Genomic DNA, 14,375 nt, shown 5'->3' with positions numbered 1-14,375 from the left:
CCGATCAAGCATCACTTCCTGACACCAAGCAGCGATGCGCCGTGTCTGAGAAGACTGCAATTAGTGTCGCGCACAAATTTCCCATTAGGGAGTATGGTAATCGTCAGCTGCATTTTAGATGCAAAGCATCTCTTGCTCGGGGCAATGTTCATCGTCATCCGTCTACACCTCTTCCCCTCTCCCCACCAGCTGTGCGACGACGCCGCTCTACTCCTCCACCCACTCCGCGCCAGCTGTGCGAAAGCGCGCGCTGCTCCTCCTTTCCTCCTCTCCGTGCCCCTCTCCTCCAATTGCTGCTTGTCCGATGACCTGAATGGACGCCAACAATTCTGTCAGCGAACTGGCTGGCACATTTTAAACCAGCGCCAGCCAGCTCACTCCCAGAACCGCGAGCAGCTCTGAAGACAAGGCTCCGCAGAGAAGACCTCGAGATGCAGTGCAGAACGCAAACGTCGACGCTGAGCAGCGGATCCAGATGGCGTTCGGCAATGCGACGCCGCTTCGAAACGTCAACGTCGAGCAACGGATTCCAAACTTCGAGAAAGTGAAGCCGCTTCGGCACGCCAACGTCGCCAAGCGGATCCGGATGCAACTAGTCAACTCATGCTTTGCATCACCACATAGTTCGCTTCGGGGAAATGGTGTAATTTTTTGACATATCTAACCATTCACAAGCATATTGGCCAACAGTTTTATGGTGTCGTTTGTTATTATTCGTGGTTATAAACGAACCGTAGGTCCAAGGAAACTCGGCCATGCGTCTACATTAGTCTACCGTAGGGAAGAGAAGGGAATACAAAAATTATTCGGCAATATCTCGTTCATTGTGTATGAATATTGTGTTTAGGTTGGTTAGTTCAAAGTTAAACACAAGGGTCTAAAATACTTTTTTAAATTTGTATGGAGGGTATATTTCTGAATTACACGAAATTAGAAAAACTCTGGGTAGTATTTATATTTAGGTATTTTATTTATTCACTTCTGCCAGCCTGAGTGCACTTACTTAGGCAGGAGTGTTAATACAAATATACTGTAACCAGGACGCTAGAGCAAACAGTATACGTTAAGAAAGCACACCTTAAGCCACAGCAACAAAAAAACAATACAATATTTGCCAACGCATTTTTTAAATTATTAGGAAGTAGTACAAACAAAATAAAGAGAAGAAAGAATCGAAGAAATGCTAATACCTATAAGAGAAATATACGTGCAAAGCAGTACGCACTAGTGAAAACAACTACAGGTGCACATTGATGAGCACGGTAAGATAAAAAACACTGCAACGACATAAAACAAAAAAACTTTACCTTGATGCGTGCGTTTACAAACAGCAGCAAAACAAGACTTCATACTTATACACATTGAGGGGGAGTAGAGAAAGCTTGTAATTACGTTTATAACAGCACTTCTTGGTGGGCCCGAGAATTTTTAGCAGCAAAAACACAGCACAAAGCAAATTAACACAGCGTTGTGCATAGAACCGAAGCAAACAGCGTCAAAGATGCAAAAACGGAGACCGCTGGTAGGTCGAGAGTGGATTTATAAATTCTACTACGGTAGGGCGTTTGAATAAGCTTTGAAGAAAAGATTTCCTCATGGTAATTGGGTTTCAACAGAGCTACATTGAAACACGTTTGTGCGACAAAAAACTTAGTAACGGTTATTCCTTGGTATGAGCGCGTTTGACGAGTTGGAGCCATTGTGATTTACTTACTTTTGTTCGTGTCTAGTTTATTGTGGCATATTATAAAAGCTAGATTTAGCATGTCTCCATAACGTAAAACGTGCAAGTTTTCTCTTCATGGCTAAAAGAGACATAATGGGCATGTTTGCCAACTGTGGGAAATAAAAATAAATGTTGCCCTTTTTTTGCTCTTTCATCTTCGTCTTTGTCATTTGCATATAAGGGACCCGTACTGGGTCTTCATACTGTTGCGGACATCTAGTGTAACTTTTTTTTTTTTCTAGCAGCTTCAATTTCTTGGTTGAATTTTGCAATGTTGGTTTAATATAGTTAAGCTTCTAAATACTTTATACAAAGTGTGCATTGTGTAGTAATTCCACCGAAAATCAAGTGCCAACTGCAGAAAAATATAGGTCAATGGACACTATGTCCAAAAACAATTACCATCATAGGAGCGCATGGTCAGTCTATGTTTTAACGGGAGAGTGTATTTCCAACAGCTTTTCGAGTATTAGCATATATTGGCAACTTCAACCACAATTTATTTACTTCGTTCGGTGACGTGCCCAAGGTTATCTGAGCGTTGACAGATTACATTTTATTTTAAAGCACGCAATCATCGGCAAATAAGCGACCTTTTATTCGTGTGTCGCAACCCTTTGTGTTAAGAGACAGTAGTAATAAAATAGGGCTTAATGGATCCCGGCGGGATTGCAGAATGAACTACTTCGATTGGCGAAGTTACGTTTTGAGGACAAAGGCCTTGTCCCCGCTATGAAAGATATCCTTCACATTGTTACATTTACCAACCGATTTTTAAGAGATTTGATATCAAAAGAAGCTTTAGGTGTCACACATGGTCAAATGACTTTTCAAAATTAAGGTGAATGATATCAACTTGTCTCTTCCGGTCAAATGCAGGTGCGAGGTGATGATGTTCTTGTCAAATACGTTGTTTTCTTTCAATTGAGCTGGCGCTAGTAATGTTATGACACGAGGTTTTTCGTTCGTATTACTATGTTCTTACTTAAACTCTACAAGAGCAACTTTGAGTTTTGTGACAATATAATCTGGATCTGGCTGAATTTATAGTATTTTTTCTAGTAATATTACACGGCCTATGTATATTTTTCTATTTTGCAAAAGTGAAGTATGTTTTCTTCTTCTTGTCCTTTTTGTTCATGAACGATTTGCAGCTGCTCTCATATTAGAATAGTTGGTGTCGACGCCACAATGTACATTGTCAGCTATGTTCTTGCGTTTAAAAAAACCACTGATCTGCTTGCAAAAATTATTCTCTAATATTTTGGCGCAAGTACACTGCGCTATTACAAGCTGGTAAAAACTGAGCTGCAATGTTTCCAGCTTTTCAGAAATATCGGGGATTTTCGCAGGCTTTTCTAGCTTCATTCCGCGTACCTGACAAATAATTTATGTGGTATTACGTATATGCTAGGGGCCTCTAATATGCACAACTTAAGAGGTGAAATTTCGCCTTCTTCATGAACGTACATATCATAAACAGGTACGGCAACAACGAAAGTTCAGTGCCACATAGTCACCAATGCTTAACTCTCTACCACATTAATCGTTATTATTTGACAAATATGCTTCGTATCATTGTCTATATTATTGTTCGAGCAATAATTTTCACGGCCTGTGGTCTTCTAAAAAAATGTGACGCAAAACATTGCAGGTGACGAAGTTCGAAATTCTGGCACTGTGACGAGTCGATGGAATTTGTTGGCTTTTTGTGAGGTATTTAAAAGCAATCTGAGGCTACGACGTGACCTATTTCATCATTAAGAATGTTTGCGTTTCAATATCTTCAGTTCTCTTGCCCTGGTCCTTCAACTTAAAAATATAGTATTAAATAAAAAGCGACCGAAAGTTAGGTTAACCTCTGTGGCGGTTGCTTCACTGAGGAAGGGCATGTTGATCCCGGTAGCGAACCTATTAAAACATTTGGCCAATTTGCTTCATTAGGACAAGGCTTTTCATGTTCACTTTCTTTTTCTCAGTTGTGAAAACAGCTGCGTCTCTCTTAGCAAGACGGACAAAACGTAAAATATTCTTACCTTAGTCTCGCTTTGAGATATAGATACCAGCCAGGATTGCCTCGGTCACCCGGATCTATAATATTGTTACGGCACATGGTATTCAAGAGTCATCGGCCATACTCTTAGATAGCAGAACGTGTACTCTCGAGTTTCTTTGTGCACAAGTCCAGTTTTTTCCTGTAACTGTAAAACATTTGCTGTTTTTTTAGCTCCTTAGGAGATTCTGCAAAATAGAAGTCGCCAGTTCTGTGTGCAGAATTTTCATTTTATCGACCGCCACTTTGATTCTGTTCCTCACGTACCTTCTTTTCTATCAAGGAGGATTGAGTGGCTAAGGAGCCTTATTTCAAGGGCTATACTCTTTTACAATAGTAGTACCTGTAGAACTATGTACCTCTGTTTTGTTGGCCATCCGTGCTTTAAAAATGCCCTAAAATGACCGTACACATGAAATGCAAGCAGACGCTACACGAACAGTAAGCATAAGGACAGCATTTTTACGCTACACAGAATCACACCCTACCAAAGCAAAAATTGCATTGTAGTTGATACGGTGTAACGATGTCTACAACTCTCATCTCCACAGCAAAAATGAATGCTGGGAGAAGCACACGCTCGTGCGTGCGCCCCTGAGGATAAGAAATAACAACCCACAGAAGCCGCTCTTTCAATGCCGGCCGTAGAGGTGGACGCATCCGAACAAAAAACCTTCGTCGTTGTGTCCGTCTATTCTGTTTGAGAGGCAGATGTTGCAGTTGCCTTTTGTGTGTGGGGTACTCCACAAACAATGAGTGGCTCCTTCGAAGCCTGTATCCTTCGTGTTGCGGGCGCCTTGACAGAAATATTTATAAAGTGCTCCCTCACTGCTCCAGCGGAATGCACTGCCCTACAATAGAAGGTAAAATGATATAGAATTCCAAAAAACGAACGTCCACAATATTTCGGTGAGCTTGTCTCTGACTGCGTTAGAACTTATATGCTCATTCCTAAGAGGGTGTAATGAAATAATAAAAGACTGAAATGTATATTTTTATACAACGAGTTTAAAATGTAGAGATTGATGTAGCGAGTTCAACACGGAGCAGCTGTTCCTGGGCAATCAGACGCGCCGTAGTAGAGAATAATCTGTGCAGCCTGCCTATCCTTACCATGCGCCAAAATATTGACACACATGTGTTGTCGGTTTTCGGTCCATCAGAAAAGCCGTCATCGTGACTTGGATCAAATCCTGAACCATTTGCGCACCAGCAGATCATCTTAGCCAGTATGTCAGCGTGTGAAGTTTAGACTTGTAAATGGTGTCACGAAGAAGCTCCCGCTAGTTTACTTGAACGCTGTCACGGGTAGGTAAGTTGGCAGGTGCAGGGAAATATCAATAACGACAAAACATTGAGTGCGCCGTTAACCCCGAAGGCTAAGACCTACGCTGTAGGTGGCCGGTGAGTGTTGGCCAGCTCTTAAAACTAAGCCAGAATTTAATGACATTTCATTTATTTCATTACATTTCATTTATTATGCCCTTAAGGGCCCGGAGGCATCACATAGATGGAGGGGATAAAAGGCTTTACAGGAGTGCTGTTGAACGAACATAAAGAACAAGGTGAACATGAAACCTGGAAAATACAAAACAAAGAATATCTTAAATAAAAATTGCCCAAAAATGTACAAAGGTAACACTGAAGTCAGCGAACAGAATTAAAAATACAAAAAGTAGTTGAAGCATCAATAGGACTATCAAACCAGAACAGTAGAATTGCATCGTTAATGCATCAGGTGAACGTCATTTCAAGGTTATGTAAAAATTGTTTGTTATTGGTTCATGTGGCGATGTTGCTGGGTAAAGGGTTCTATAGAATATTATCAATAGAAAAAATTGACGAAACAAATGCTGACGTTCCGCCGGTTATCAAAGCTAATGGGCAAGTGTGATCTAAGCGGGGTGATATTCTGTAAGGCGGTCTTAGTAGCGTGTGTTTTGATTCTGGCCGATAAAAGAAATTATTGAGGAAGCATATGCGAGTAATAACGCGGAGTGATTCAAGGGTCGGAGGGGAGAGAGATAGTTTAAGGGCAGTGACGCTGACATGACTTTAATAGTGCGAGGTGATAAAGCCTAGAGCGCAGTTTTAAATGCATTTAAGTTGTGCAGTTAGGTATGCTTGTGATGGATGCCAGATGGCCAATGCATATCCCAGTTTCGGCCCTACGAATGTCACATAGCCTAGTCTTTTTATTTTTTGAGAAGCAAGTTTAAGGTTACGGCGAAGATATCCGAGAGTACGGGAGGCTTCCGAACAAATGGTGTCAATATGCGTTGACGAAGAAAGCGATGACGTCATGTGAACCCCTATGTATTTAAATGATAAGACTGAGCTGATCGGTATATTGTTGACGTTAGAGGAGTATTGAGATATGGCATGTTTCCTAGAAAATGATAGTGATTTGTATTTGGTTAGGTTTATTGGCATGTGCCATTTTATACACCATAATAAAATGCGGTCTAAGTTTGATTGCAGGTTAGAATGATCATCGGCGGCGTGAATGGTTTGGTACAATGCACAGTCATACGCAAAAAGCCTTAAGTTTGTGGTAATGTAAGTGGGCTGGTCATTTATGTATATTAAACATGCAGAGTCGATAGGCTTGCCCCCTGCGGGACACCGACGATACGCTGCTTAGACAAGACTTGTGATCATTAGCCGAAGTGAATTGCGTGCGTCCTTTAGGAAGTGTTCAATCTATGATATCAGGTTAAAAGGGATGTTAATGATGATAGCTTAGCAAGTAGGTGGTTGTGGCTGATGCGATGGAATTTTTTAGAAAAATCTAAGATAATTACGTATACTTGATATTTATTGTTCATTTTCTGTAGTATATTATGTATGAATTCGGCGAGCTGGGTGTGACATAAGAACCGTTTACAAAGGCCATGTTTGTGCGGATACAAAAATTTATTGATTCTAGGTAGGTCATTAGGCTAGAGGTGATTATGTGTTTGAGTAGTTTGGAAGGTATACTGGTTAGCGAAATTGGGTGGTAGTTTGTAATTAGTGATCGAATACCGGATTTAAGTACTTGCACTATTTGAGCTACCTTACAGTGGTGCGGAACGCAACCTGAGTGCAATGACTGGGTGTATAACACTCAGTGTTTTTTGAGAATCTTGCTTGTAATGTGGTAGCAGCCTGATGATGATGATAGCTTAAGGTTAAGGATTATGTTGGACATTCTATCCAAGTTGATGTCGATATCGGGAAACATGGTTTAAGGAAAGGAGCGTGGTATTGTGATGGTGTCGGAATTACATGTAAAAACGGAGGCAAAATAGTTGTTAAGAACCATTGCACATTGATTGCTTTCTATCGGCTCCCTATTAGGGCTAGTGAGTTCAAGTTGCTCAGTCAGGGATTTAGGAAAGAGTATTCGCCAAAGTTTGGTAGGATTTGTTTTGAGTATTGAGAGTAAATCGCAGTAAAAAAAATTGGTTCTTTGCTTCCGTAATTGCTTTAACGTACTGTTTAGCGCTCGCGTGGTACTTTTGCCATGTGGCTGGCTTGTTAGTGTGATTAGCTGATCTGTGAAGACACTTTTTTGGTTCAGAATTGATTTGAGGTGTCAATTAAACCACTGGTTGTTTGAATCAGATATACGTTTAGCGTTGGAATTTATTTGTTTCGTAATTTAAGAAGCTCATTTATATACATTTCGCAGTTCGCGTTTACGGTGCGGGTTAAAAGGGCTAGTTCTTTTAAAAGGGATCAGTCTTTTAATTGTTCGTAGAAACTGCATAGTTCATCATTTAGAGCTTCATTGTTCCGTCTTTCCTACTCAGTTATGTGTTTTTGTTGGTAGTTTCTTTCTTAGTTGCAGAGATACGGAAATATGTAAAAGGCTATGATCACTTGAGCCCGACAACGATGTCATGCTTAAAACGTCATCGTGTGCGTTGTTAAGAGCACGTCGAGTACGTTGAAACCTCTAGTCGGACAGCCTATGACTCCATGAAGGTTGAAGTAGAGTGATAAATGGATGAATTGGTTAGCTTCGTTGGATAGAGGTCTGTTGAGAACTGAGAGCTGAGGCGAATTTATATGAGGGAAATTGAAGTCACCAGATAAGAAGATAGAAGCGTCGGGAAAAGTTTTTGTAGTTCGAGGTAGGGATTGGCTGAGTAGATCGCAAAAAGACTTGTCGCTGTCGGGTGGTCTGTAACATACGCCCATACTGGTGTTTACTGCATGGGAATGAATTACTACCCCTGTTAGTTCAAGTGAGTCGTCTTGGCATATGAGAGACAAAGCAATTGTGTTTTGGATAGCAACGAGAATGCCTCCACAACTGCGGCCAATTCGGCCATGGCGAAACAGGGTGAAGCTGTGACAGGGTGAATGTCAGCATGTAGCTACGTTTTGGTTAGAAGAACTATGTCAGCATTGATGTCATCTATGAAACTAAGAAGATGGTCACACTCAGGTATTAGGCTTTTGTATGTTTGTAAATGCAATGTTGAAGTTCATGTAGGCCAAATGTGGAGGTGAGCGTGGTTTGGAGCGTCGAGAATGGCGTCAGTTAGAGACATCTGTCTGTGATTCGGTGGTTTCTGTAACGTTATAAAGGAATTTAGTGCACTCTAGTATGGAGTTAGAAATGACGTCGCAATAGTAGCACTATTTCCCAACATGCAACGTGTCAGGCCAAAGCTTGAATGCGCATTTGGCCGGGCGGATAAACTTTAGAGGTTCAGAACGAGCAAGACGAGTGGTGGCAGCAAAATCTTCCGTTATTGTAAAATTTGTGTTTTATAGTTTTGGACCGCAGAACAGTATTTCACGTTTTGTTTTAAAGTTCATGAATTGGACGAATGTGGACCGCTTTTCTTCTGGGGAAAGGGATCCAATGCGGTGCGCTCGTTCAATACTGTTAGGGAAAATTTCAAAGGATAGCTGATCTTTGCAAAATGCCAAAATCTTATCTTCAGAATCCTTCCTTTTTTCTTTGTCCGTATCGTCAATGCCAAGGAAAAATAGGTTATTTCTACGCAGACGGTTGCTCACGTCGGCACTTGCAGCTTTGAGGGCGGCAATGTCGTGTTTTAGATCGCCTGATTTATTAGAGACTGGTTCAGCGAGAGGAACATCGTGGAATAATTGTAACGTAGTCACCCTGTCAGTCAAGCTAGCTAATAAGCCTTCATGGGCATCATGGGCTTCCATAAGTTCATTTAGTTGCTCATGTATGGCATCCTGACCATCCCGCAGTTCTTTTTTGTGGGTAAAATGGCGGCTAAATTAGCAGATTTCGTTGGGCCAGTGTTAAGCTCGACGTAACCGCTAAGTAGCAAGAACTGTTGACATAACTGATGTAGTGCGAGCATGTCACAGCAGGTACGGTACGCAAAAAGATCAAATCGAAGAGGCCCGACACCGGTACAACATACCGATCACTACATTTAAGGTAACTAACCTGGAAAGTTAGCAGCGTAAGCATGGTGCGCCAGACAATGCCGTGCCCCGACCAGACCGTAGTTCTGTGCAGATTATATCCACAGCGCTCCGGCACGTGACTGGTGACGTAGCCGATGGTGGTCGTTGCCAGCAGTGGATGGCGGAGCGAGCTAGATTTGGAAAGTCGGGCTGCAGTGGCTTTTCGGTTGAAGGGCTGGCGACTGGAAATTCTCAAGTCCATGGCTGTGAAACCAGCCAAGGGGGAATATCATTCTTACGGACCTACGACAAGAGCCCGCGATACGAAGTAGAATAACTCAAAAGTGATTTTCACTGGTGCAACAATTGGTTTTAGCTTTTACAGGGGCGGAAGAGGCCTAGATTGTTATCGGAGAAATTTCGTTTATTCTCTTTAGGGACAACACACCATCAGGATGACCATTTTTACATTCTTACTGCTTGAGGAGGACCAATCTACTGAACTTGATATTATTTTTGGTGCTACCTAGAATAGGTATGATTCCTTATCACCTCGGCCAAATTCGTAACGCATAGAGTGCCCCACTATTATAATGTAAAGGCTTAATCAAAGTTCCAACGAAAAAATCCATGTGACAAATTTCAGCTGTAATATTTGAAGCAACCGAAAAGGAAGCGGGACTTCTGTTAAAATATTGGGCTAAATATTTTAATTCATATTGCGGTAGCAGGCCGGAACTGTGACGAAAATCAAATGCAACTGAAATTTCTGACATAGAAGAACTGATACATGTCCCTGTGCGCTGTATTGAGGTGCGTGCTTTTAAAGATTAAAATATTCAATATAGTTACGGTTCTGCGTAGCTAGTATCCTAAACTTTTTATCCATATCAGTTTACTGTTGTGACGGAGCCGCGAATAGACCTTATTTGTGTCACTGGGGTGGCTGTAGCCATACCTCGGCAAAGTTGGCGCGCCTCACTCAAAGTCACTCACAGTTTTTTTTTCAAATCACCACTCACTCAAACTCGGACTCAATGCTGAGCAGCACATCGGCGCTCACTGAAATTCAAACTCACAGTTAGGGAAAACTCAGAACTCCCTCAGACTCAAAACTCAAAATCAACTCAGAACTCAAAATGTACTAAATACAAAATTTACTCAAACGCAAAATATACTACACTCAAAATATACTCCAACTCAAAGGGGAACCCAAAACTCAAAATGTACCCAGTTATACTCCAACTCAAAATGTAATCAGTTCTCAAAGTGTACTCAAAGCTGAAAATGTACTCAAACTCAAAATGTACTCAAACCTAAAATGTACTCAGAATATACTAAAACTCAAGATGTACTGAGTACTCATAATGTACTCAAACTCAAAATGTACTCAAAATTCAAAATGAACTCAGAATTCAAAATGTACTCAGTACTCAAAATGAACTCAGCGTGAAATGGACGCACAACTCTCTCGTGCTATAAATTAAATCGGGCTCAGATGAACTCTGATTTCGTTACATTCCGAGGTTTCAATAAACGCGTGATAAAAAACATTACTGGTGCAAATCCGTGAGCCTGAACTCTTGCACTCGGAACGACACTACACCGTAACTCCTGTGAGGTCGGAAACAAGTTTCGTTAAAAATTTACTACAGCTATACCTTCTAGCCATTATGCTTAGCGCTTTTTGCAACCAATTAAGCGTTATACGTTCATGACAGGCGGTCCAGACTCGATGGTGGGATGGGGCCCTGGGACGAAACAAACAAGATTGAGCGAGGGGACCTGCGCTCACTGCTCAGTTCATTTACGTAGAAGCTGTTTAAGGTTAACGTCCCATGCATTCTTGCTCTGCATCTTGAAAAAAAACGCCTTGTGTCAAAGGGAACTGTCCCAGCGAATCTCTGAAGCGCGAAGCGTTCATAGATATGCCTTTGCTTTTTTGTGCGCAGTTTTCTTTGTCCGAGCATCCTCCTTCCCATCCCCCGGCCAGGATCGTGTAATCATTATAAAAACGTAAACGTAGATAACTGATCAAAGAATATTGAAAGAAAAACTAAAAAAAAAATAATAGGAAAAATATCGAAAATGGCGAACTGTGTAACACGGAACTCATGAATAGTCACAGATTGGGTTAAAATTCAAAGTGATGTGCCGCTAGGGCATATGGGGAGTCAAATTGAAGGTCTCGAGGACGCAAATCACGTGGTACAAACAAAAAATGTTTCATGGTCATAATCATGACTTATTACCGTGAGTCATAATGAAGGTCTGACTTTACAATGATGGCCCGTAGGAGTACGAGGTCTCAAATTAAATGTTTCGATTAGGGAAATAATGGTGGACAAATAAGAAATTCATACTGGTAGTAGTGTAGACATAGTCACTGTGAATCATACAATGGTTTATATTAATTAGGATGTCGCTAGCGTGTGTGTAGTATGGAACTGAAGATCTCGGTGAGGGGATTCGCGTGGACAAAAGAATTCTTCCTGGTTATAATTGTGACACAGTCATGGTAAATCATAGATATGGTTAACATTCAAATTGATGTGCGATAGGGCGTTTGGGGTGTCAAAGTGAGGGTCTAAATGAGAGAAATTACATGAGACAAATACAAATTCCTCCTGGTCATAATCATGATGTTGTCATGGTGAGTCATCGATTGTGTTCAAATTAAAGTGATGCCTCTACGAGGTATAGGGTATCAAATTGTAAGGATTTATGAGGGGAATCACGGTCCCGTGGGGCAAATAAGAGATACTTCGTTGTTATTCTCATGCGATAGTCATTTCGAGTCATAAATTAGGTTAAAAGTCAATGAAACTCTGGTAGAGTGTGTGGGGTATTACTATAATGGTTTCGATGAATGAAACCATGTGGGGCAGTTAAAAATCACCCCTTGGATCAGTACTACTTAGGAGTAAACTGCGTAAATTCATCGAAGGTGCTAGCACGGTAGCACAAAAGGATTGGTGGCGTCAAAGAGAATGGTTTGAGGGAGAAAATATAAACCGGGCAACGACCGCATCGTACGATCATTAGGTGCACTCACTTCACAAGTAAAAATTCGGAGTTGCGTCGGAAGCTCATCGGGGCTGTACAATTATTAGTTTCGTGTCGGGTTTCGCGTCAAGCTAAAGCGAACACATGCCACTTATTAATGGTAACTTCACATTATAAGGACGGCAATATTCTAATGGCGAAGCCCCGAATTGTGAAAGTTCGTTTATTTTACTTCCACATTATCCTTATCCCCATCCTCAAACACTAATAGGAATACTTCGTATTCTTCTTGACTGATCATCATCATCGTTGATTTCTGGACCTGTGTTCGGAGACGGCAGTGTCGAAGAAAAAACGTCCTACTTTACCAAGTACCCAAGGCCCTTACAATATTCAAAAACCCTCATCTGGTCCCAGCACACCACGTTACATCGTGCAAATATCGTGGGGACGTCAGAAATCGATATTGCAGATGTCCAGGAGACGTACCGTTGCAATCAAAATAACATATATTCAACGTTGCAACAACTAAAACCCATCCAACTCACACAAAGGATAATGTACAATAAACGTCTCATGGTACTTTTATGTGCCGTTTACATGACGGTACGTTACTGGTACATCTTATGGATACTGTAATGGTACGCATGCAAGACGTATATAGATGTCTGTTCTACATTGTTTTTCTGTCTTTGGCACAAGCATTAGTTTGTATATTCATGACTAGTGTACGTTAGTAAGATATTGTTTAGATGAACCTGTATGCTTCAACTTTACATTTTTTATACATTTTGAAGTATTGGCCGGCACCCTTTCTAAGGTTGCCTTCGGGCTGTGGGCATTTATACTTCAAATGCATGTCTTGCTACCTATCCAGCACTGTTTGGTGTTACTTGGCATCTGGTTTCTAGAATATTGTGTTTCCAATTTTGAAGTGCTGCATACTGCATGAAGTCTCATAGGTGAAGTGCCAAGCTGACCACACAATCTTGCAGAAGCACACGAAGCACAGCTCTAAACAAGAGATGACGCAGCAAAAATAAGTGACAGTAAGTAACAGCAAACCAGTCCTGATAAGCACAAGCGCCCTTGACACAAAGGCAACCACTATAGCGCCATCAAATTGTACCACACAGCACGGCTGTACAGGCCTTCTGCAAATAAACTATTACAAAAGGAATTCGAAAATTAAAATAAAAAAATGGCAGCCCTGCCAACACAGCTGTCAATAAGTGCACCTGGGCAGAAAGAAAGCTTTCAAGTACAATAAACAAAATAGAGTTCAGATAAAACAGTTTACATTGACTCCAGAATTATGTAATATGCTTTCGCAACACAACCACATTTATGTTGATTTTTATCTGCCCTCGCCCACGTGGTACGCATTCTATAATTGCAACAATAGTGCAAACATTTATGACCATAAAAATGTCACACACAGGAGAAAGGTTGACAAAAAGTAGGAAAAAAGCAAACATGTAAACGAAGGGTACAAGCACAACAGAGTTATACAACTTGAAATATCTCACATAAGTGAAATGAATGAAGAACAATTCAAGAAAAGTGTGAAAACAAAAAAAATGATTGAATGGTGTTTACAAAAACAAATCAAATTTAAGAAACTGAATAGTTCACATCCTGTGAAATGTTTGGGGAACAATAAAGTAAAAGCACCTTGAAAACACAGAAGTGGTGTTGAGTGGTGGTTGTGAGTGCCATACCAATTTACGCTACTTTAAACAAACCAACATCTAGGGAAATGGTTATGAATTACAGAAAAAGTGTGCACACAGAAATGTCGGTACGGTGGTTACAAGAGCTGTAGAAATTTACGTAATGAAATGATTCACACTTAGTGAAATGGCAGGACAACAATAAAACAACAAAAAACATTAGAAAGAACTCATTTAATTATGGTTAGGAATGCAGTACAAAGTTAAACTATTTCAACATTTCACACAAAGTCATATGATTTGGGAACAAACGAAAAAAAAAACGGGGAACGCGGACATGATCGAATATTAGTTTTACAAAACAGATTTACACGACTACGCGATTCACACCAAGTGATATGTTCAAGGAACAAGAACACATAATAAAAACGAATGCAATCACGGATATGATTCAATAGTGCATGCTTCCATCATCAGTTATGGTAGGGAGTCTCGAACAGTTTGCTTTTTTTGTTGCGGTGCCAGAAAC

General features: G+C 40.9%; 1 protein-coding gene across 1 annotated transcript in view; it reads right to left on the bottom strand.

The window, feature by feature from the left end:
* LOC144141389 (uncharacterized) overlaps positions 1 to 4,667 on the bottom strand; it is a 95,382-nt gene extending 90,715 nt beyond the window's left edge. Inside the window, exons 1-2 of the mRNA XM_077672968.1 lie at positions 4,399 to 4,667; positions 3,763 to 3,927 (exon numbers count right to left, since the gene is read on the bottom strand). Of these exons, the coding sequence (XP_077529094.1) occupies positions 3,763 to 3,839 (77 nt within the window). The 5' untranslated portion in view covers positions 3,840 to 3,927; positions 4,399 to 4,667. The remainder of the gene's footprint in view (positions 1 to 3,762; positions 3,928 to 4,398) is intronic.
* Positions 4,668 to 14,375: the final 9,708 nt, after the last annotated feature.

The sequence above is a fragment of the Haemaphysalis longicornis genome, unplaced genomic scaffold (assembly GCF_048455015.1).
Source record: "Haemaphysalis longicornis isolate Haplotype H1 unplaced genomic scaffold, Haemaphysalis longicornis Haplotype H1 scaffold_6, whole genome shotgun sequence".
Classification (NCBI taxonomy): Eukaryota; Metazoa; Arthropoda; class Arachnida; order Ixodida; family Ixodidae; genus Haemaphysalis; species Haemaphysalis longicornis.
The sequence above is the reverse complement of the archived record's forward strand: the minus strand, read 5'-3'. Positions and strand labels throughout refer to the sequence as shown.